The sequence below is a fragment of the Vanessa cardui genome, chromosome 1 (assembly GCF_905220365.1).
Source record: "Vanessa cardui chromosome 1, ilVanCard2.1, whole genome shotgun sequence".
Taxonomy (NCBI): domain Eukaryota; kingdom Metazoa; phylum Arthropoda; class Insecta; order Lepidoptera; family Nymphalidae; genus Vanessa; species Vanessa cardui.
In genome coordinates, this window is record NC_061123.1 from 6,233,318 (window position 1) to 6,256,033 (window position 22,716).

Genomic DNA, 22,716 nt, shown 5'->3' on the forward strand with positions numbered 1-22,716 from the left:
ATAAGATACATATATACCTATGTATACAGGGCTAGATAACCAGAGTTTGACTATTTTGTGTGTATTTTGTTCATTGTTTGTTTGTATCAACTTTTCCAATGCACCATTTCTTACGCAGTACGTTCTCGACCAAGTCGCAGTAACACGTCAGATAAAATATACAAAAAACGAGAGTAATTAAACATGCGAATGGGGACATTTCATTTCATCGGTAAGTTATTTTAACGTTAATTATTTTTAATAAAAGAGGTTTCCTGTTAATACTTCTATTGTAAGTTGTTAGTTAATCAAGTTAATCCCACTTGATTCATTGTCTAATGCGATTTACGGCACTGATTACATTCATGCAGCGAGGGCTAATGTTTCTGGTGCAACAGTTGGCTCTACTAGCGAGTAAGGTATACTTAGATATTATATAGAGTAGAGACCCCTTATAATAGCAAAAAATGTATCTTATTCGATTCGAATAATTAAACGTCCAGCCTGACGGGTAATACTTGAGAATTTATTTACCGTTAAATATTGACATATTGGGTCTATACATTTTAAAAAAGTCAGCTTAAGTGTAGCAATATAGCATTTACATCGTGACGTCACACTCGTTAAAAAATAATTTACTCTTTCAATCTATGAAGAAAACTGGCAAACAAAAACATAGTTAATGAAAAAGTCGTCATCGTAGACCCCAATTATAACTTGTATCTTATGTAGGCTGATGCTGCCTGCCTACTTATTTATTTTGTTGTATTATGTTAAAAGCATGCACGTTACAGTAAATAAGTATGTCTAAACAACAGAACAGATATACCAGAGGCAGAGACAACACGTCTGTGAAGATATGATTACTTAAGAATAAAGTAGCACGTGTGGTTTTCAATTAATTTGACGAACTAGAGGTATATATAAGTATTTTGTATACCTTAGCCGTCACTCGCACCGTTAGTAAAGTTTTAATGTCATTTTGATTCAACCTTTCACTAATTTAAGTTTGACGATACGATACGATGTGTCTGTTATTTGAAGAAATGTAGGATATATATAAAATTTCTTTGATGCGAACTTATGTTTTGCGTTATAGCCCAAGAAATACTAAAATAACGGTTTTATGGATAATTTTGGATGTATAGCAGTTTAGTTCACAAGTCTACTTAACAATAATTAAACAAGCTATATTTTAATGTTATTTATTAAGATATTACAAACACCATAATCATACTTAAGACTAATGTACAGATACACGGAATATTCTAATTATACAATTAATTGATAAATAATTAGTTTTGAGTAAGCTATTGTCTTTCGAAAATATTTACTTTGCAATATAATTATATGACATATTAGACCCTAAAACCGTATATGTCTATACTTTGTCTACGAAATACGTTTGTATTTCGTAGGAATTTTATATAGGTACTTAAGTTTTGATTTAAAATATTAAGTTTTTGATATTATTATTATCAGGAAGTATATTATTGTAAATAAATTCAAAATACGTGAAAGTATAAGTCGTGATAAAAAATAGTGCTCTTTTCTTTTTGTAATAATACAGGTTACACTTGTACAAGGACTTGTAATCCAAGTATTTTATTTATAAATTTGCAAAATGTATGTTCATGAAGTTAACTCTTATTTTTATTTTTAAAAGTCTATACAAGTTCTGCTTTGCAATAAAAAGGAAATATCTATTTAAGTAGGCTCTATCTAGTGGTAAGCGATCTTCTCGCATAGATATGGTCATTAAAAGATATAAATAACTTACCATTTAAACGAGAAAAGAGCAATGTTGTTGTTTGGCTTTAGTATATGCTACTCACCCAGACATGTCGGCACAAAGCCCCACCACAGATAAAACGTGAAACTATTTACATAGACTTAGTTTGGATCTACATGAAACAATTTGTTTTTTATTTCATGCCAGTGTCGTTATTATTTTTAAAATTATTTTACATACATACTCATACACAATTTGTTAGCTATAAATTACACTTTCATAAATGCTATTATGCACTGTACTAGAATGGTTTTAACTAATTTCTTTACAAACAAAAAATAGCATTGTTTTCTTACTCTACCAATACCAAAAAAATATTATAATTATATAGATTATAGGTATTGTTTTAGTTCTAGAATCAGCCTGATGAGTTAATTTGTAAATGCTTGGAATATATACTAATACCATAAGTGAATAACTTTACTGCCATTAGTTCTTCTTGGGAATGGTGGGAAGTGCACAGGGTTGCGGTTGCGCCAGTGTCGCGCAAATCTCTACCGGCCGGGCACGCGTGCTAAACTCATGTAGAGGCGGTCTTGTTTTGCACGGCAGAAATCAGTTTTTTTTCAATAAATAAATTGAAAAAAAAAAATCTACAGAGTAAGAATTGTGCATTTCGTAAAATGAGGAAGTTTTTTTAACAGTCGGTGTTTATAAGAACGCAACAATACAAGTTTACAGTGAAGTTTATCTTTACGATAAGTTTTATTTTTTTAATTTGCAACCGCGGTGAGTGCCATTTTATATTCTTTTTATGAGTTACTACGTTTCAATTGAACTCTGTGTACTAAAAAAAAACTAGATTCTTAAATATTAACCAATAAAAGATATTTATGGAATGTAAAATATCAAAGGCAAATTCATAAATAACAGGCTTCAAATTAAAAAAAAATCATGGATTAATATTTATTACCTTGTTTGAACAAGGGCGGACTTATTTTCAGACATGTTACAGTATAATATTTTTGTGCCATTGGTTAGGACTTATTAAAATATAGGTATAATTAAGTATAGAAAATATGTTTTATTTATTACTGGCGCATCAAACGATATATTAAAAAGAATATATAGGTACGGGTCGAATTGAGAACACTCCTTTTTTTGAAGTCGCTTAAAAATTTATTAATGGCACATAGGTTTAGTTTAAGTATCTAGGAATATTACAAAATGTAGAAAAAAATAAGACACGATGGACTGCCATTTAGCATGCAACAATCTCTTCCGGAGAACCATTGATGAGATTGAATAAATAAATGCTGCGTACATAAAGTATCTGCATGTGTCAAGTAGGTAGTGTATATGCATAAACTTACGTATAGATAGATCGCTATTTACTAATAAAAAACCTTACATATGCTTACATTAAAACAAATATAAAAAGATCTATGTATATAATTAATTTTATTCTCATGCAAATGTCGACAATTAAAAGTTTCTGAAAATAAGCTGTAGTCTAAAGTTGTAGGTCATATGCACATAAGTGAAAGGAAAAAGATAAAAGTTTTGTAACTGATTTTAAAATACAGAAGAGACCATTGAAAAGAGTACAAGACCAGATATACCAGATTTAAGAAAGGTAACAGATGAATCTTCAAATTTCGACGAATTCTTAAAAACTGAACAGGAAAATAATCTGATTTTTTAACGTAAAACCTATATGGAATTTCTTATCTGGTTTTGTTGAATTAATATTCAAGACTCCTAAAGACTTTCTAATTGTCGATATTTTTCATTCAATGTAGCGACGTCAAATTCTGAGCAGAAATTAAAAATTCTTATTAATTTCGAAAGTTTGATAATAATATTTTGTAAATTAGTTTATGATCTAATACGTTTATGACATTTTTCGACCTACAATTGGTATGATCGGAAAGCGAAATGATACGACACGATTAGAGGTCAACATTCAGAGATTCATCTCGAACATCATGTCTATATCTATTATGTTGAGATTAAAGTGCTGTTCTTTTTATATTCAATGTTGTTTATTGATTTTTTATAGTCTCTTAATTTTGTATAGCGCTTAAACCGGAACCCATGTACATAGAAAAATATATTTTTTGCTTATCGATTCAATTCTTTATGAATTATCGAAGGAATTAAAAATAAAATTATAGGTTTGACGTCTCAAATAAAGATATTTTAGTATTTTTTTATTTTAGTCATTCAGACCAATTATTTATATAACTATATTACTACAAAGGGTTTATGGAAAATTTTGTGAAGAAAATAATAATATACATATAGTTATTGTAAAAATAAACGGTTTGAGAGTATAAAATTGTAGTAATGTAGTAGATATATGTAAATATCAACGATATTTATTAATTTGCAATAAGGATGTTTTGCCACAAAGGTCTTCTTCGCATAATATAAATATATTATGCAAATGAAAATACGTTGTTCTGAAATAAAATAAAATAGATTTTAATCTAGTTCCTCTTAAAGTTCTAAGAATAAGATGCGTTTTTAAATTTTTTTATATAATAATTGTGAAAGTATAGATCTATTCGTACTGTAAAGTACCACTTACTTTAACCACAATAGTTAAGTTATAATGCCAATGCTGGAGAGAAATACGCCGGTTCAAGACCTTTCATGGCGAACTCTAACTAAACTATAAATATACCTTAACGAGTCTTGCAGATCACAAAACTTACTTATTGTAATGTAAGCAAATCTAAATTAACTAATTAACTTTAAATGTGTATAATGGAGTTTTAACTAAAAATTCGTATACCTTACAAAGGAAAAGAACACATTTAAGTCTCTCACTTAATTTGAGACATGAGACAGAAAAGGAATGAGTTCTGCTTTAAACTTTCCACTCCATTTCTCAGTACTGATACGGCCATCAAAATGTAAATCCAACTATTTATACAGAAATGAACTTTATATTTTGTTTAGATTAAAAATGTTGAGATCACCGAAAATCGCGTCACCCATAACATTGTTTGGAATTTCCGGTTTTTAAATTAATGATTTCAAACGATTTGATCTTAAAAATTGCATAAGTGATGCATATTTTAGGTGCAAATTAGAGATAAACCTGTTTGATTTGTTTGTTTGTCTTGTATTTCTAAATAAATAATAAATATTAAAACTGCACCGAATGTCGTTTTACAAACAGGAAATATATTTTTTATCCTGATGGAGTTTACAGAAGAAAACATGTGGCAATATAATTTGAAATACAACATTTAAAATCATCTAAGACATTCCGGCTGATTATAAATCGACAATATAACTTGTAATACAGTAGAACCTTGATGTTCCAAACACTCAATTAACCGAAGTGGGCGCGTTGTAGCCTATTCTTTGACGATATTTCGTCAAATTCATCAATTGAGAATAATAGATGATTTTATACAAAATGTAAATAAAAATAGCATTTCATTTTTATGTGTTTTTTATATGTATGATAAATTTGAATAGACTGCCTACTGTTTTATATTTGAAATGAATTTATGTTTGATATTGTTCAAAGTACCCACACCTCGATTATCTAAGTTTTGATTATCCGAACTAGTCTCGGTTTCAATTAGTTCAGTTAAACGAGATTCTACTGTATATTATAATTAATGACTTATAATCTGTGGTGACATTTAGATAGCAAAATATAAATAGCTAAGTGCTATAAATTAGAATGGCTACACTAAGTAAAAACAATTTTACACAAAGAAGTTATTTCGAATACAATCGAATTAGTTCTGTTTTGATATTGTACATATTTTAATACACAATAAAACAAATAAAATATGTTGGTATGCTTTTATTTAGATTTAAAATATGTAGTTTCAATTTTTGTGTAGAGGAAAACAAACAGCTTATATGTTTAACGAATGCCGGTGCTTATTGTTTATAAATATTTATAGGCTGTATTTATAAATAAAAAAATACTGTAAATGGTCCTCACATATGCTATTAATAGGTACATAGGAAACCAGTATAGCAGTACATTTTTAAATGATCTTTAAATATTTACACATAAAATACTGTTATATATTAATATTAACACAGATCGCTTTAATTTTATCATATTTTTGATTAATATTATTTATCCCTGAAAAACAATCATTGTGTATCCATAGAGAATGAAATGGGTAAATTGCACTATTGATAATTTCACATTGGTCCTTCGAGCCGGATCGCTGTGAATCAAAACATGGGAGTGATCGGTGAATGAGTTTGAATGTTCAATTTGGAAATTTGTATTTAAACCTTTTTTAATTAAGCAATTTTCTTAAGGAATATTTTTGTGGTCAATGTCGCACCGTATCTGATATACATATTATGTGACGTGTGGTTATAGTGAAATAGCAGTTTCTTCTATCTATGTTGTATATAATATAATAATTTATATTAATGTTATAATATCTTATAATGCTGTATTATTTTGACTGTGGAGCTTGGTATTTTGATTAACGTCTGAGTTTATGATGTTAACAATGAATATTTTATGTTAGTCGATAGTTATGAAACCTTTTGGCTTTAGCTCGTCTATATAGCTTGCGCAATGAGCAACATAAATGACATTGTTATAACAAGTTTTTCTCATAGTTATGTCTTCGTTGTATGAATAAAACAATTGCTCCTTAAGTAAAAGGAATATATGTTGCACAACTATAATTCCAATTATTCGAATTGATTAGTCCATTCCTAGATAATAATCTATATGTATAAAAGCGAATTACCGTTCACTAATTAATCACGAAATCTCAGAACCTATAACACTTACAAAATTGAAAATGTGGTAGACAGATTTTTATAGGATGTAGTATTTATTTATTTTTATAGTGGGTTTGCTACAAACGAATTTTAAGAAAATCTATCTCTAAGGGGATAACGGGGATTACTTTGTGTTTTATAAATTTCGCGCGGATAAAGCAGGTTAAGCTACTTATTTATAAAACTTAAGCTCAGATGGATCGGCATAGTATGCTGTTTTAATTTATAATAATAATAATATTTTTACTAATAATGTTACATTTCCAAGCAAACTTATTTTTATTATGTTTACAGTCGATATACACTATAGTTTATTGTTTATGTTAAAAAGGAAAGAATATACTCTCATATAATATTGATTTTTTTACTTTACTGTGATACTATACATATTATGCAAGTAATTTTCGATGAAATGAGTAGATATGTCTCTCCTTTGTTATTGGAAGGAAATATATTGTGCTGACCCTAAATAAATGGAAAGCTCTAGCGAAAGTTAATATTGTAACTACGTATACATTACATTGTAGTTTCATAAGTAACTTATATTAAAATTTTGGCTAATATATCCGCCACAGGTAATTTAAAATAAGATGTTTTATATGAAAATCTATAAAAATCTGTGTCAAAGATTCGAAAATCAATTTGAAATCTGTAGCGAACTATGAGAGAGTTAATTATGGACAAACATAGAGGTTTTCCATAAATCGGTATTTTGTATAATGTCGAAAAATCTGAAACCAAGCTTTGTGTTAACAAAGTTAGTAACTGTACTTAAATATATCTACTGACACGTACTTTTGTACATGTATCAATGGCACGGAATGTATACTATAACTATTGCAATTTAGCTTCTATTTCTATAGCCATAAAGGTTACCCGTGATATAGTGAGTAGGATATATACGTGCCTTTTGTTCACTATTTAGTTATGAAACGAGGACCTATTGTGTTCCGTCAGTGGGTCTTTAAAGTTCACAACTGTGAATGTATGTTTACATTCAGTCGAGTTTTTAAATCTCTGACTATTGAACTCACTGTCCAAATCAAAAAATCCATAGTATGCTAATCAATTACATAATTAAAAGATTATTATTTGGCATTATTTTAACAGAACAGTGTGTAGTGGCTTAGTCAAATATTTGTTTTACTCTTATTAGATAAGATGTCTACTGTCGTAATATGTTCTTGTTGATTTTTATTCTGTTTTAGGGCATAATCTTTAGTTTTCCTATACGTTCACTCTTTTCCAATACGTGCTATGAAATTGGTTACGTTTATCCTGTTTAACGATAATCGATAACAATCTATATGTATTCAGTCAAATTTGTTACGTGCTATAAGGTACTGTACATTCAAATCCGTTGCATGGCGATGTTATATAAATAAGTTATTTGAAAGTATATACAAGCAAACATATTTAAAAAATGTACTTATACAAATTAATAAAACGATGTACTACTTATGTATTTTGTAAACATAACATTGCCATGAGTTCGATGGCAGTGCGGTCGTATTATAATTCGCCAATATAGTATACTTACTATGTTTCCAATCCGTTCAAACCGAAGTAGGGTTCAAATGAACTTCCTAGATTTGTTTACATACTGATTTGACTTGAAATTACATAAGCTTATATAAAACGTCTATAAATAATAATACAATATGAATATCATAGATGTCTCTTTAATCTAAAACAACAAAATCATCATGAAAATCAAATTTTGGTCATACAAAAACTCTAATTATAGAGAACGAACCTATTACGTGATAAGTTATAACCATGTTTATGAAATCTTTTATAGAAAAAAGTATAATTCATATATTCTCATTTAGTTCCAAATCTATGTTGTTTTCAACAACGCAGTGATATGGAAAATATGAGAGTACTTATATTAGATACATTACTTTTACTGATAGAAAATTATATAGTTTCTTGCGTGACGCTAATTATTGTTTACAAAAAGATAGCGTTTAATTTGACTCGCCGAACATCCCATATTTATCTGATGGCATAAGTTAATATTGCCTTTACAAGATAATTTGCTTCTTAATTTTTTTTACTTTATAAAATACGCAGCCAAAATTGCTCTTTCATAGACAAAGACATAAATACGATTGCCAAAGAAATGTTTTAAAAGTTTACAATAACGTCACTTACATTTGTTTATTTTACAGATATTTGTATATGCTGCATACTTCCATGCATCAAGAACATTGTATGGAGTGCATATATGTAGGAGGGCGGTCTAAAAGTTCTCCCACGAAGGACTTCACCCTCGTGAGGAAATTATCAACACTTTATCTCTGGCTGTAATTCCTATACGATATCAAAATGCAGTTCGTTCGCGCTTTCTTCAAACGGATCACAGATGACCTCAAGCAGAAAAAACTAATACCGCTGAAAATATTGTTTTTTGTGCACGCCTCCAGTAAGTATTAACCACAAGTACATTTGTCAATCATTGAAGAATAATATTGACATTTTGATTTATGTCTTATAAAGGTCAGCGGTTAAACCGAGTCTCGTAGATTGAATAACAAGATATATTGAATTACTTACCTTTGCAATAGGCATATTGTTTAAACATTTGTAAAAATCATGCTTACGTACAACATACATATTTCTAAATGTGTGTATATTGGAATTATCTGGTTGTTGTGTTTAATATATAATCGTATTGAGATAAGTACGATTGCAAAATCGTTAGATAATGGTTAAATAAATAAATACGAAATTATAATGCTAATAAAACGCTTGAGAATAATGTTCCTACTAAGAAAAAATAATAAAAAAAATTAACTGTTATTTTTGTGAAAATTTTCGATACCTTTATATTTAACTTTTCTTTAATTTATATGTATTCTATACGATATTCATCTATTGCTAATATATGCAATCTTATATAAAATGATGTAGTTTATATTATATTTATTTTTTCAAATATTAAGTAACTTGGTAGCAGGAGCTTGTGTAAGGTCAAGGTTTACCTATCATATGTGCTACCGCACAGCACAATATTTAGTGTTTATACGAAGAAACGCATGCATAAGAATATAACACCTTGGTTCAAAAGATTGGTGCGACAATGACGACATAAAAAGTATTATATTTCATACAGCGCCAATGACTATTAGGTCTATTGGCCTGTCTGTGCGAATTTATTTAGTCCTTATCTGTGTTTCAGGTAAAACCTTTGAACGAGTGGTATATTTTTTCTAACAGATGAATATTGTTTTCAGCTTTATTCGTATTATACCCGTATTTGACAATTCATATGCGGGAGCTGGGAATTGATGTGGAGGAAACGGCCATCATGTCAGCCGTGACGCCAGTCGTCTCAATAGTAATGCCGCCGCTCGCGGGCATGGTTGCTGACAAAATCGGAAATTTTAGGGTTTGTTTTTCTATTTAGTACGGCTCAAATATACATTTGTCATCATACAAATTATCACATCAGTAAAATATATAGGATTAGCAGTTATCGCAAAAGCAATTGAATTGAATTTATTTTGATAATAGATAAATAAATATTAATATATTTTAAAACGCTATAATTTACACTTTATTTCTAACACATTTGTCGTGTTACATTTGTTGTCGTGCTTACAATCTACAGCTTAAAGATATCATAAAATTATATTTATCTTTCATAGGTTATTCCTGTAAAGATAGCTTATTTAAGTTCATTCATAAAATAATTGTATTCTATAGTGATTGGCACCCTATGTACTTTGAATTGACTAAAACAAATGACGTTAAAAGTATATATTTGTTGAGTGAAAGAGCAAGTGACCTCTAAATCATGCGATATATTTATGTTTTGCGATGCTTAATTAAATGAAGCTAATCTTCAATGTCCGTAACGCAAATTACATCCAATTCTGGTTACAATAACCTTTACCTTGTATTGTGTCGGTATTGTGAACGCTCGTCCTATGCTTATATGTAGGCAAGTACTTGCGTCACGACGCAGGTCGCTTGCGCCGGATGCGCTCCAACATTTATTGGTGTGTACCCACGTTGGCTAGGGATCATTGCTTTTGTAAGCGTCCGTTACGATGATGACGTAAATGTATACTTTTATAATTGTACAATCAAAAGTAAAACACGAATCGATTATTTATTGGAGTTTTATGTCAATAAATCTTATGTAATTAATGTTATTTATACAATGTAAGCGTTCCATTAAGCTATGAAGCGTTTTATAATTTTAATCGACGTTTGATTATTATGATAATTATACTGCGCCACAATATACGTGATAAAAAAACTTACATTTATTCTAAGAATATTCACGGTATTTGCACACTAAACCGTGGTTAGAATGTTTGCCGTCATTGTTACCACCCAATAGCAATTGCGGCAGCAAATGTCGGCTTCATCATTTATGCTGATCATTCTTCTTAAATACTTCATCCTGTTTTTCTCGAAGCCTCTAATTTGCTTGTTCTGTTTATGTTTTCTTTTGTTTGTGTGTGGTTAAAACATAAAAATGATGTAATGAGTAGTTCAGATTTAATTGATTTTGCAATAACATTTCAATTTTCGTTTTCGAATTTATAGTTTTGTTCGGCATTGATGTAATAAATTGCATAACTTTACGATTACCAATAACAAATTATATTTATTGACTTTTAGTTACTCCTAGCTCTGTCTTCGGGATTGGGTGGTGCGTCAGCGCTGCTACTGCTGGCGGTGCCCGTAGGACGCATAGTTATTACATTTCCTACAGCTGTAGAGCTGCTCGCCTCTTGCGATGGATCTGCACTACATTTACAACAAGTACGCGACTATCCTTGTCAGCCTCTCCATCCATACGCGTATGACATTAATCTTACGTAAGTACACAGTTATATTAATTAGTAAGACAATAGTTACATGTTTATGAGTTCGTCATTAAAAAACTATAAAATGCTTTATTACTTCTTTAGTCTTAACTGAAAACAATATATTCTACGCTGAAAACTAAAGTTCATCAAAGTTTTATTGTGAATAAAGCAATAAGGAAAATCTTTCATGAGTTTCAAATGGCTCTAATGTGTCACACGTCTTTGTTTTTACAGGGTTTTATCATGCGGATTTGTTTGTAAATTGCCATCTGAAGCTACGTTACAAGAAATAGACACTATTGTCCATGCGAACTCGTACGACGTGCATTTTAAATCACAATATGAGTCACAGCGTCTTGTGTATCGCAATACGATTTCGACATCGTTAACTCACAGAGAGAGACCGATGAAAGATCACAGCACTTCGCGTGTCCTTACAAATGATCCTTATTTTAATTCCACCGCATCCAAAGTAGGCGACAGTATATTTTTTCCCGTTCCTCAACTCTACGAAATAGATTGCTCATATGCAGGCTCGAATGCAACGTGTATATTTGAAAAGAAGGATTTCATAAACGATTCTATTGAAGAAACGAAAGAGAAACTATTTCGAGTTAGGATCTCACCCAATGCTCAAAAAGATTCGAATGAAGTTCGAAATTATTGGGTCAATGCTGTATCATTAAGTAATACCTCACAATCAGATGAAGACTATGACGGTACCGATACCACATCTTGCATGGATAGTTTCGCTCAGGTACAACAATATGTTTTTTAAAGTGGATGTAAGCTGTATAGTTTATGTACTCATGTACCAATTGATACTAGTCGCATAATAATTTACATAACCCTTGTCCGCCGAGAGTTTTGCCTTTCACAAAGTTCACGAAGATTTATGACCTGCTTTTGTCCTCAATTTAAAACACAAAATTTATGTTGATTTTCTCGTTTTAATATAATGGTTCTTTAAAAAGGATATAGTGTATGTTTTGTCTTATTAAAAACCAATAAAAAAAATACGTTGATAATTTTAAAGAGCATTGTGTAAGGTCAGTTTTTTCATAGGATCTGGGAGAATCGATATGGGTGAAAGCAGGTTTACAACGGCTGACGCAGTGTACAGCGGCTTGTGCGGCCTCAGCTCCAAGAAAGAGTATGTGTGATAATCGACAGCAGCAGTTAGAGCTCGACCCTTCGTTCACCTTCTGGACTTACTTGGCTGTAAGTATTTTTATACGAATGAATTAAAATAAATCTAAATATTGTCTATATTATCTATATAATCTATGTATGACTAATGAAATCGCTCGTAAGGAATTAGAATAAAATTGTTGAATGGAACTTTATTTTGAGAATATGTCAAGTCCAATAAATAGTAACAAAACTAAAATGAAATTTAATACCTTTGAAAGAGTACAAGTTTATTTCGTTAAGCAAAGTCTGTGTATGCAAATTGAGTAGTGGATCCATTGATAGGAAGATTGCCGGCTAATCGTCACTAACAGGGTAATGACGAACTTGATACGCGCCAGCGTGACCCATTGCCACCGTCTCACCGTCCTCATTCGACGACATCAAACACTCACTACAAACCGAACACTACCGGTTTTTTTATGTTTAACTATAAATAAATGCGTTTGCGTAAACATATCGGAAGATTTTTAGTATTTATTACTAAGTTTTAATATGTATGTTTACAAAAACAAACAATTAGCTACTTACAAATAAATAAATTTAATTTTTAAACTATCTATTAGCAAACGTTAGTATTATTTTGATGTTGAAAGTAAATCATTTTTGTTTATGGTATTCAGATGTTTCAAATAAGACATTATTCCGATCAGCTTATAGACATCGAATAACTTTTTATTATTCGTAGGCGTTCGGGCATAGACCATCTTTTGATAAGTGATCACCACCGCCCGTAGGACATTAGCGATGTAAGAAATATTCCTTGCAGCGTCAACACGCCACCAAATTTAAAAACTAAGATGTTTTGTCCCTTGTGCCCGTTACACTAGCTTACTCACCCTGAAAACCGGAATAAAAAAGTATCTAAGGAGTTATCTACACTTACAAAGTTCAACTACTAAGTGAATAAATAAATAAATAATTGTGTTTATTTTCTTTAACATAAAACAGTTGAAATTTTCACACTCATAGTGATATATCACTAAAAAGCTCGTACGTTAGAATAATTGCATACAAAATTTAATAAATGTACTTACGTCGAGACATACGTCGACCTTGTCCCCAATATACAAGTGGTATGATGTGAGTATATCACGACTTATGTACCTTCTACTGACATCTGACTTATACGAAGCTAGTGCTTACTTACGGGTAAGAATCGGGAAATACCCCGATTGATTATTACAAATATAACATTACCGAATACGTGCTTAAGTCACAATATTAAATACAGTAATTTGTTTAGAGGTTATTTGCATAAACGTTTCGCGGGTTATAACAATATACATAGGATTGTATCAAAACAATTGCGTCTCCCACGACTTCGTCTGAATTGAATAGTTGTTAACAATGCAGCCTTCAATATATTGACATGTCTTTCGATGTGTATTTTGACACGCTATACTGTGATTTTGATCCCCGAATTAGGACATTATAAAGAAATATATAATTATTTAAAATAGAAAATAGCAGGGTATCGATTTAAAATTGTTTATCAGTTCTCGCGAATTAAGTTAAGCTACAGAATCTTGTAGATTCCTGGGCGTAAACCAGCGTAGTGGTAATCTAAACCTTTGCGTAAATGCGGTATGCTTGAAGTTTATTTTAATCTAGTTACAATTTCTCATACTTATTAAAAATTACAACACTGCAGTCAGAGGAACGCAAAGTTTGACGAAACACTTTTACCACGAAGCTGAGTCGTGCTGGTTTAATTTAAGTAATGATCTTTTTACTAAGCCATTAGTTACTAAACTAAATATTACAACCTTTATACTTGGGATTTGTCGAATAGATGAAAAAATGCCAATTTATAATTAAATATAGATTTCAGTACTGGTGTCATCTCATGGTGCGTGGTAAAATTCGTCTGTTATATAATTATATTTTAAAAGTCATATACTAAGTGTAGTTTAATTATAATGTAACAACAGTGCGAGACATTATTATTTGCTGCATTACTATTTAAAAGGAAATTATCGGCCTAGATGGACATGGCTCGTTGACTACATTTGGCTTAAACATACCAGTAAAACAACTTGTACTCGTTGGAAAAGTAATCGATCTTCAAGACTTAACGTGTAAAAGTGTATTAGACCAAGTATAGATGTTTATATGTACGTATTTTATAGGTTCGTGTGTTTATTGGTATCATCGGCGGGACAGCGTTCGCTATGTTCGAAGGCGCTGTTATAGCAATTGTAAGGGATCAGAGAGCGGACTATGGCCTCCAAAGAGTCTACGGTAGCATTGGCGGTATGATCTCCTCGCCTCTCTCCGGATTACTCATCGACTATGCGAGTAGGGGCAAGGGTTATACAGACTTCAGGTATAAATAAATCTTATACGATTTAACAATTTATGATCGATGTTTTAAGTATTTTACATTCACCAATCTTATGTATGATTGAGTTGCAACTTTGTACAATTGGTTAGATGTGGAGTCATTACAACGCATGGCAGCCGTTATTTTTAATGTGCAAATTTATTGATGTTATCATAACATGGATGTGTTTGTTACATTTAAGCATTGTTACAATACAGATTGTTCGTATCGATCTTTGCTTGATATATCTATATCCGGGCATGTAAGCGATCCGTTACGTATTATAGAGTTACATAAACTTATCATATATCAAATTATTACACGTTTATTTGCAGACCAGCTTTTTATTTGTATGCAGTTTTGAAAGTTGTTTCTGGTGTTTTGATGTTGAGCATCGACCTTGAATTTAAACAGCCCGCACAGAATCTTCTAGAAGATGTCATATCAGTATTTCGTAATGTTGAAATCGTGGCGTTGTTTATAGCATGCTTTATTATGGGTAAGTGCTTTTATCTTTAAGTTTTTACATATTTTGAACGAGAGTTGATTAATTGTTGCAATTTATCGTAATAGCTTAGCGTAATTTTGATAATATATAAAGATTTTGAATAAATTTAACATTATATCGGAATATTTATGAATGTCCTTAACTATGAAATTGCATAATTTATTTACTAAATAATAGAAAATCCAATTTTAAAATGGTCTCATAATAGTGAAAAATATTTCCACAGAAGAGAATTGTTATTTTTTCCCCTCATTATTTTATATTGCTATTTCTCTGGTCATGGAATTTTTTTTGAATACGAGTTTCGTCGTGGCACCAACGCAGCACAGATGGCATATCAACGACGTAGCCCATATACGCAGGTACCGCTAGTGAATGCACGGTGGGTTTGATCACTTCCGTTCTGGAATTTTTTATCTCAAACAATGAACCTCATATCCAAACGTAGACAAAACAAATGAATTGAAAGCCATAGTGAAAGTAGACTCATTTCAAACCAGATTTTAATTAACAGCAAGGCAACATAAGTGTTAAAACGATGCTGATTCATTCATTTACGTTAAATTGGGAAGATAAAAAATCCCAGTGTTGGTTGTCTTAGCTTTTTGAAAGATACAAAGTATGTGACTCTGAATCGGATCGTCACTTGTGTTTAAAAGTGGACCGGTATTACAATCATAAATGCGTCCCGCTTTTGTGATCTAATTGGGCGTGTCCCAAACGCAAATCGAGTCAAAAGAAGCTACTTGTAAGGAGAGCTTCTTAACATCTTTGGACTTGGTATTTCAATTTTTACAAATTTGTACTTATATTGAGAATTGTGAATGTTGATTGAAATGTTCTGTTAATCAACCGTGACTTGGCAATTTACTCTGTTTTTCAAAATTAAAAGAGATATGACTGATGTTACCCGATCTTGTATCAGCTGCTTTAATTCGGAAAGAGTCCGATTCCTTATTTCTATCAGGCTTCAGTGCATTTTCCTTCAGTTGCCATCGCCGATAGTGGACGATATTACTTTTATTTAACAGATATTTTCATTAATATTTGATTTCTTCTATATAAAACGGCAATTTCATAGAAAAGGTCTTCATATTATGTCTATTTGATGATAAAAAAAGAATACGCATGCTTTATATTCATTAACTATTAAGTTATGATGAACGAAACTGTAAATTTTTTTTAAATTCTGTATTCTCTATTTCTATTTCAAGAAATTAGGTTTTTAAGTGAGGTTTATTTGATAATTATAGGAACTGCGTGGGGCTACATCGAGAGTTTCCTATTCTGGTTGCTCCAAGACCTTGGTGCATCCCGCTCTCTGATGGGAATCACGATAACAGTGGGAGGAATCGCCGGTTTGCCTCTACTCGTACTTTCCGGGCCCATTATCAACAAACTTGGACACGCTAATGTTATATTCATTGGTTTTGTTTTCTACGCCATCAGGCTTATGGGTAAGTTTAAATTAATAATTTTATTATTATTTCTCGACAAAAAAATGACTGTTCATTTGTTATATCAATTTATGTTAATGCATTTGATTGCCAGTATCAATATATACATATTCTCTTTTGCTTTAAGCGATAATTAAATTATTATTATTTAAGGCTCATCTATCACCAAAAAATTCATTTTACAAGCTTTTTTTTTTGCTGTTGTTTGTACATATATCAATTATTGCAATTTTCGATTGGATATTTATTTATTATGAATTATTCATTATTATACTTTTCAAATGTAAGACTAATCTTACTTTGCATACAACATAAGTGTTAATTATTTCTAAAAACTAAAACTTTCTTACAGGTTACTCGTTAATCTACAACCCGTGGCTATGCTTAATCTTCGAGGCCCTAGAATCTGTGACGTCATCACTATCTTTCACGGCAGCTGTGACGTATGCGGCGAGACTGTCTTCCACCACAACGGATACATCAGTTCAAGGATTACTGGGAGGATTGTACTATGGAGTCGGTGAGTACAAAGTCTGACATTGTAATTTGATATTATGAAATAAATCAATTTCCGTGAGACGGGCTATATTTGTAACTGGATAAAAGGTTCTCAAAGGATTGTTGTAACCGATTCTATACTTGATTATTGTTAATAATTTATGGTAGCGTTTACTTTCCCAGAGGGTACAGATTGGTAGGATAGAATATCATATATAAAGCTATCCAGTAATGTAGAGTAAAGTAGTAGTAAAAATATATATATATATTCTCCTGAGATGAGATTTGATTAAATATTTAAAACTGATAATTGTATTACATGATAATATATATTTTTTCGGTTTTATACATAGGCTTCGTTTGTCATTTTCAGGTAAAGGCTCTGGCAGCTTAATAGGCGGTTATTTGATGAAGTTTTTCGGAACAAGACCTACGTATCAACTCTTCGCTGCAGCAACTTTTATCACCGGTTGCTTCTATTATCTATTTAACAAATTTTACATAGGGAAGAGTGCTATGGGTGATGAAAACGATATATGCAAAAAGAAACCAACGACTGTAGACGTTGAAAATCAAGATGCCATAAATAAGGATACTGAGAAAGCTAACACGCCACTAGATGTCGTTAGTAAGTCTGATGTCAACAAGAACTCGGTGACTGAAGTACCAAAAGCATTAAATCCACAAGTCAAGTTACCTTCCGACAGTGCAGATGGCAGCAGCGACTCGGGATTTGACAATCCAGCATATAACGAAAGTGATAATGTTACTTCTGCCAGTGACACGAAAAAAGACGAAAAATGATGTTTAATATTGGTGATAAATAGTTTATTTATATCGATTACAAATTAGGTTAACATATGTTAAGTTATATCATAATATATTGTATAAATTGTATATGAGAGTATTTATAAATAAACAATAATTTGTTGGTTCCTATTTTTTTTAATTAAACTACATATTTTAGAGATACTATGAATCATATTAAGGAGGTTCTATAATTTAAATCTGTAAAAAAGAATTATTAATTAACTTCGACACTTATTAGGCAAATTGCTGTCAATGATTTTACAACATTTTAATAAAATCTTGTTGTAGAATATTAATAGAATATGAACTTGACAACTGTTCCGGTAATGGTGGGCAGTAGCTAGTAGTGCCACCTAGTGTGCTCCTATGTAAAGCCTACGTGGGCGTGTTGTATAACAAAGTATCGGTCGTATGACAAGCTTCACAAGTTATTTACCCAGTGGCGCTAGTAGTTTCAAACCAGCAGGGTATGCAATGAGTAACAGCTCCGAAAAGACTAAGACGATGTAGGCATGTTTTGTATATAAAAGAATATGGAATTAAAATAGAGCTAGCCAGCTAGTCCAATACAAACACAGTCTCTGGCGAGAAACGAAGTAGCAGCTTTGTAACGATTTCAAAGTGCTAAGTCAGGAGATTAATTGGATAGAGTATTATTTAATTAAGCTTCTGACTTCGCAGTTTGAAATCTTTATTTTATAAAATAAAACCATGAAGCAAGGTTACCGGGTCAGAATATATATCCTGGCAAGAACTCTAGAATAAGAATGCCAAAGAACACCTAAAATACCTTTTTTACGGATTCCGGAAGAAAATATGATCCAAAAACCACGTGCACCCATAAGAATCTATCAATGAACATATTATTCAATACAAATACAATCAAAATTTCAGGGGTTTCAAAAGTGCTATGAAACTTTAGTTGCGGAACTTTGTACTGGTTTTTGCACTCTACGTAGAGCTTAATAAAATTGCTTAAAAGTTTGACAAATATATTAGCTTTATTATTTCCAATTATTTAGGTCGACATAACCCAGTGGATAGAACTATTGATGAACCGATGATTGTCGATTTAAAGCCAGACAAGTACCGACGAATTTTCATGATACAAACATGTTGTGTTGTCTCCTGGTTCTTGAGATGAAGAAAAATTAATATTTAAAATTTAATCTAGAATTATTATTTTATCATTACATGGCCTATATATAACAAAGTATGACGCACTTGGGTGATATTCCGGCGACTAATTACACCAGATAAGCCACGACGAGAGTCGTAATTTTTCAGTTGAACTTTGCAGGAGACATTGTATTGTGGTAGTGTGCAAACCGAATGCGTTGTCTATTCCATTAATCTCATTATCCGATAGGCTTGAAGCTTGGGACTTGAGTGTCTGTGTAGTCTTATAAGCCAGCCATTAGATTAATGAGGCAGTCAATGTAGAATGATTGGAATTAGAAAACATAGGTATTCCGGATTTCAGATATAATTGAAAATAAATCTTTATTTTATATGAAAGAGATTGAAGAACTATGGCTTATTAATGTTAAATCAAATATTTTTTTTACAATAGAAAAAAATCAATAGATTCAATTGGTATGTTCAAAAAAAATCGTGGGCGTTCGTTATCTCCATCCGAAATTGTCACTAAATATTTTCTACAAATATGTGACACTTTCTACCGATATGCCTGTGCGTGACATTGATTATCCTGCTAATAGTGTAAATTGTAACTAGAGTCGGGTCATCTCAATCGTGCTTCAGGCGTTCTACATACCTGGAGTATGTACCGCTACAAATTATCACTATTTCTTCCAACTTGACAATTCCAAAACCTATGCATATGAGTGCCTTTAGTTATATTCACCATTTTGTCATCGACGTTCGAGTAGAACAGATATCGCGTGCAAACACAAATGTGTCAGTAGTTTAACAATGAAATCAAAAGCAGTATTTTTTATTTTATTTGTGTACTTTTGTAAAGTTGATGTGAACGCTTTAAGTTTCCCCGGACCTCGAGTGTATGTTGTTACTCCATCATCGCGATCGGTACGAAAAGATGAAAATAAAAAAGCACCATTTTACTATCACAATTGGATGAGAAGAATGGATTCGGAGCAGAACGTTACCACTACTACGACCCCGGCGCCAGCAGTAAAGACACCTGATTTGATATTTGCGGAATTTGAATCTGATGGAAGTAAACAAAAATCAATTAGAAAATTACTAGAAAAAGAGAAAATAGCCAAAACGTCAACAATGAGCCCCATTTACGTACCCGATGATGAAGAAAATAAAGTCACTCGTGTGGTAAACTATGGTTTACCAGTAAATCTAAACAATCACGATACTCCAATTAACGACGATTCTACCGAAAAATCTACTTATCCTTTTATGTTCGATAACGATTATTATAATAATGTGCATGAGCCTGTATACTCGCCTTCTACAACACAATCGACGACTAAAGCTACAACAACAACGACCACGGAAAATTCACATGTAAATATTGAAAATATATGGCATATAATTGACGACGAAAAGCTAAATCAGTATTCTGGAAATTGGCAAGAGGTTCAACTTAACTCAAAAGAAGAAAATGTGAAGAAAAATAATGAAAATGACGAGAATACATATGATGACCAAAAACAATTAGAAGATGAAGAACATCGACAAAATAACGAAGACGAAAGTGATGAAGTCAAGATAGATGAAAATTTTGCTTTACCGGGGTAATAATCAGTTTTATTTTGTATATAATTATAAAAGTTTGTTAAATTTTTTAAGTGTTATACTAAAGTGCATTTTTCTTTTTTGTAGTTTTGCTACAAATCCAGGTAGTGGAGCAGAAAATGAATCAAGAGCTATAAGAACTGAGCCTAACATAAGATTTCCATATGTCAATCTTAAACCATTCCAAATGAAACCATCGAAAAAGCCTTCATATCAAAATTTATCAAATAGTAAGAAAACTAGTAATTTATTAACAAACTTGGATAATTTTTCCGACTTGAAACATCCAGTGAGAGGAGAAGCTCAAGATATTAATCCTAGTAATTCACTTATTGACCGGTACAATCCAGCGCAACCATATTTACCACAACCTAATTATGGTAGTAAATTATCTAAGCAATCTAGCCCCGTTTATGCTCCACCAAAAGCAACCGCGAATTTAGTTCCTCCACCACCCCCGCCTTCAAAAGCTAGCGATGACGATTTCCCTGCCCCAGTTAGCTACGATTCGTTTCCTCCCTATGCACCATCTGGTCCAAGTTATAACCAAGTAGCACCACCCCAATCTTCACCAACACCGTCGATTTCTGTTGATTTACCATTTTCAAATACTCCTGATAACTCAATGACCTCTGATACGAGCGACGGAGACGACGTACCAATGATGGACTTAGGATATCGTTACAAGCCGCCATCGAATAAAGAAAATAGTGATGATAATTCTATGGCAAGTATGGGTTATGAATACAAACCACCTTCACCTCCTGTTCCACAATTCTTTCCAACTGTTCCACCGGCACCGAAACCTTTTGGAGGCTATTCATATAATAAACCTAGTATGATTGCTGATCTTGCTCCAATGGTTGTAGCAGACAAACCAGAAGTTCAAGGGTATCATTATCCTAAACCAGAATCATCGAAACCACCAACTGACTATATGCCACAAAGCTACGATTCTCATCCTCCTTATGGTCACGACGATTTGCCACCACACGGTCATAATTCCGACTACCCTGACTTGATATTTCAAAAACCACATGACGATATGAAGGGTGGTGACATGAAGGATCATGATATTGGAATGATGCCACCTTCGCCACATTCTGATGTGAAACCAGAAACGTATGGACCTTCAATGGATGATCACGGTTTTCCAGTTGATTTTCCAACAGATTTTAAATTTCATCATGACTTTGACGATCACGATCATGATCATTATCATTATCACCATCCAACAACATCGACCACTGAAACGCCCCGTGTTAATAGATTCAGTTACTATTATTTAGGGAAAAAATTGTACTATCTGCCTTTGTATTTTAGTGTTTACTTTATAATATACGTAGGAGCTTTGATAATTAAGGCCGTACTACGTCACAAGATCGTATATCCTAACAGCTGGAGACCAAACACTACGACGGCAACGTTCTTCTCAAAGAGATCCGTTGACGAGTTCACGTCAAGTGAAAATTTGCACGAAATTACGAGGAAAGTAACTCACGCGATCGCAACCGCTGCAGAGAAGTACATGAGCGGTAAAAATAAAAACGTATAATATTATTCATATTAATACGGTTAATGTATATATTATTGTCTAATTATATGTAGAATAATTTTAAGTTAATGTAATATGTTGGGAACTGGACATATTTAAACAATTGCTCAATTATAATAATTTATAAATTTAAATATTTGTTCATTATCACAACATTGTTATTATTCAATAAACTTTTAATTATTATTATAACTCTGTGTTTATTTACTCAATACAAATGTACTTATTTTAATGGGTTTAACAGTTGTTCACATAATTTTTACTGTCTTACTAAAACTATTATATTGTAGTAAATATAAACTAGAAAAAG

General features: G+C 31.7%; 2 protein-coding genes across 3 annotated transcripts; both read left to right on the forward strand.

The window, feature by feature from the left end:
• Window positions 1-195: 195 nt before the first annotated feature.
• Window positions 196-18,243, forward strand: LOC124531004. Of its 2 annotated transcripts, none has more exons than XM_047105403.1 (11): window positions 196-211; window positions 8,674-8,927; window positions 9,739-9,893; window positions 11,138-11,337; window positions 11,563-12,085; window positions 12,394-12,549; window positions 14,652-14,848; window positions 15,181-15,344; window positions 16,607-16,810; window positions 17,163-17,330; window positions 17,682-18,243. In XM_047105403.1, exons 2-11 carry the CDS (start codon window positions 8,831-8,833, stop codon window positions 18,110-18,112), a joined length of 2,295 nt encoding a protein of 764 aa, XP_046961359.1. In that variant the 5' UTR covers window positions 196-211; window positions 8,674-8,830; the 3' UTR covers window positions 18,113-18,243. The 2 variants fall into 2 exon arrangements, with proteins under 2 accessions (XP_046961359.1, XP_046961351.1); XM_047105395.1 differs by lacking the exon at window positions 196-211 and adding an exon at window positions 2,216-2,500.
• Window positions 18,244-20,053: 1,810 nt separating this feature from the next.
• LOC124541575 (COPII coat assembly protein sec16-like) lies at window positions 20,054-22,406 on the forward strand. Its single transcript, XM_047119527.1, has 2 exons — window positions 20,054-20,850; window positions 20,939-22,406. The coding sequence occupies exons 1-2, from the start codon at window positions 20,054-20,056 to the stop codon at window positions 22,404-22,406; spliced, it is 2,265 nt and encodes a 754-aa protein (XP_046975483.1).
• Window positions 22,407-22,716: the final 310 nt, after the last annotated feature.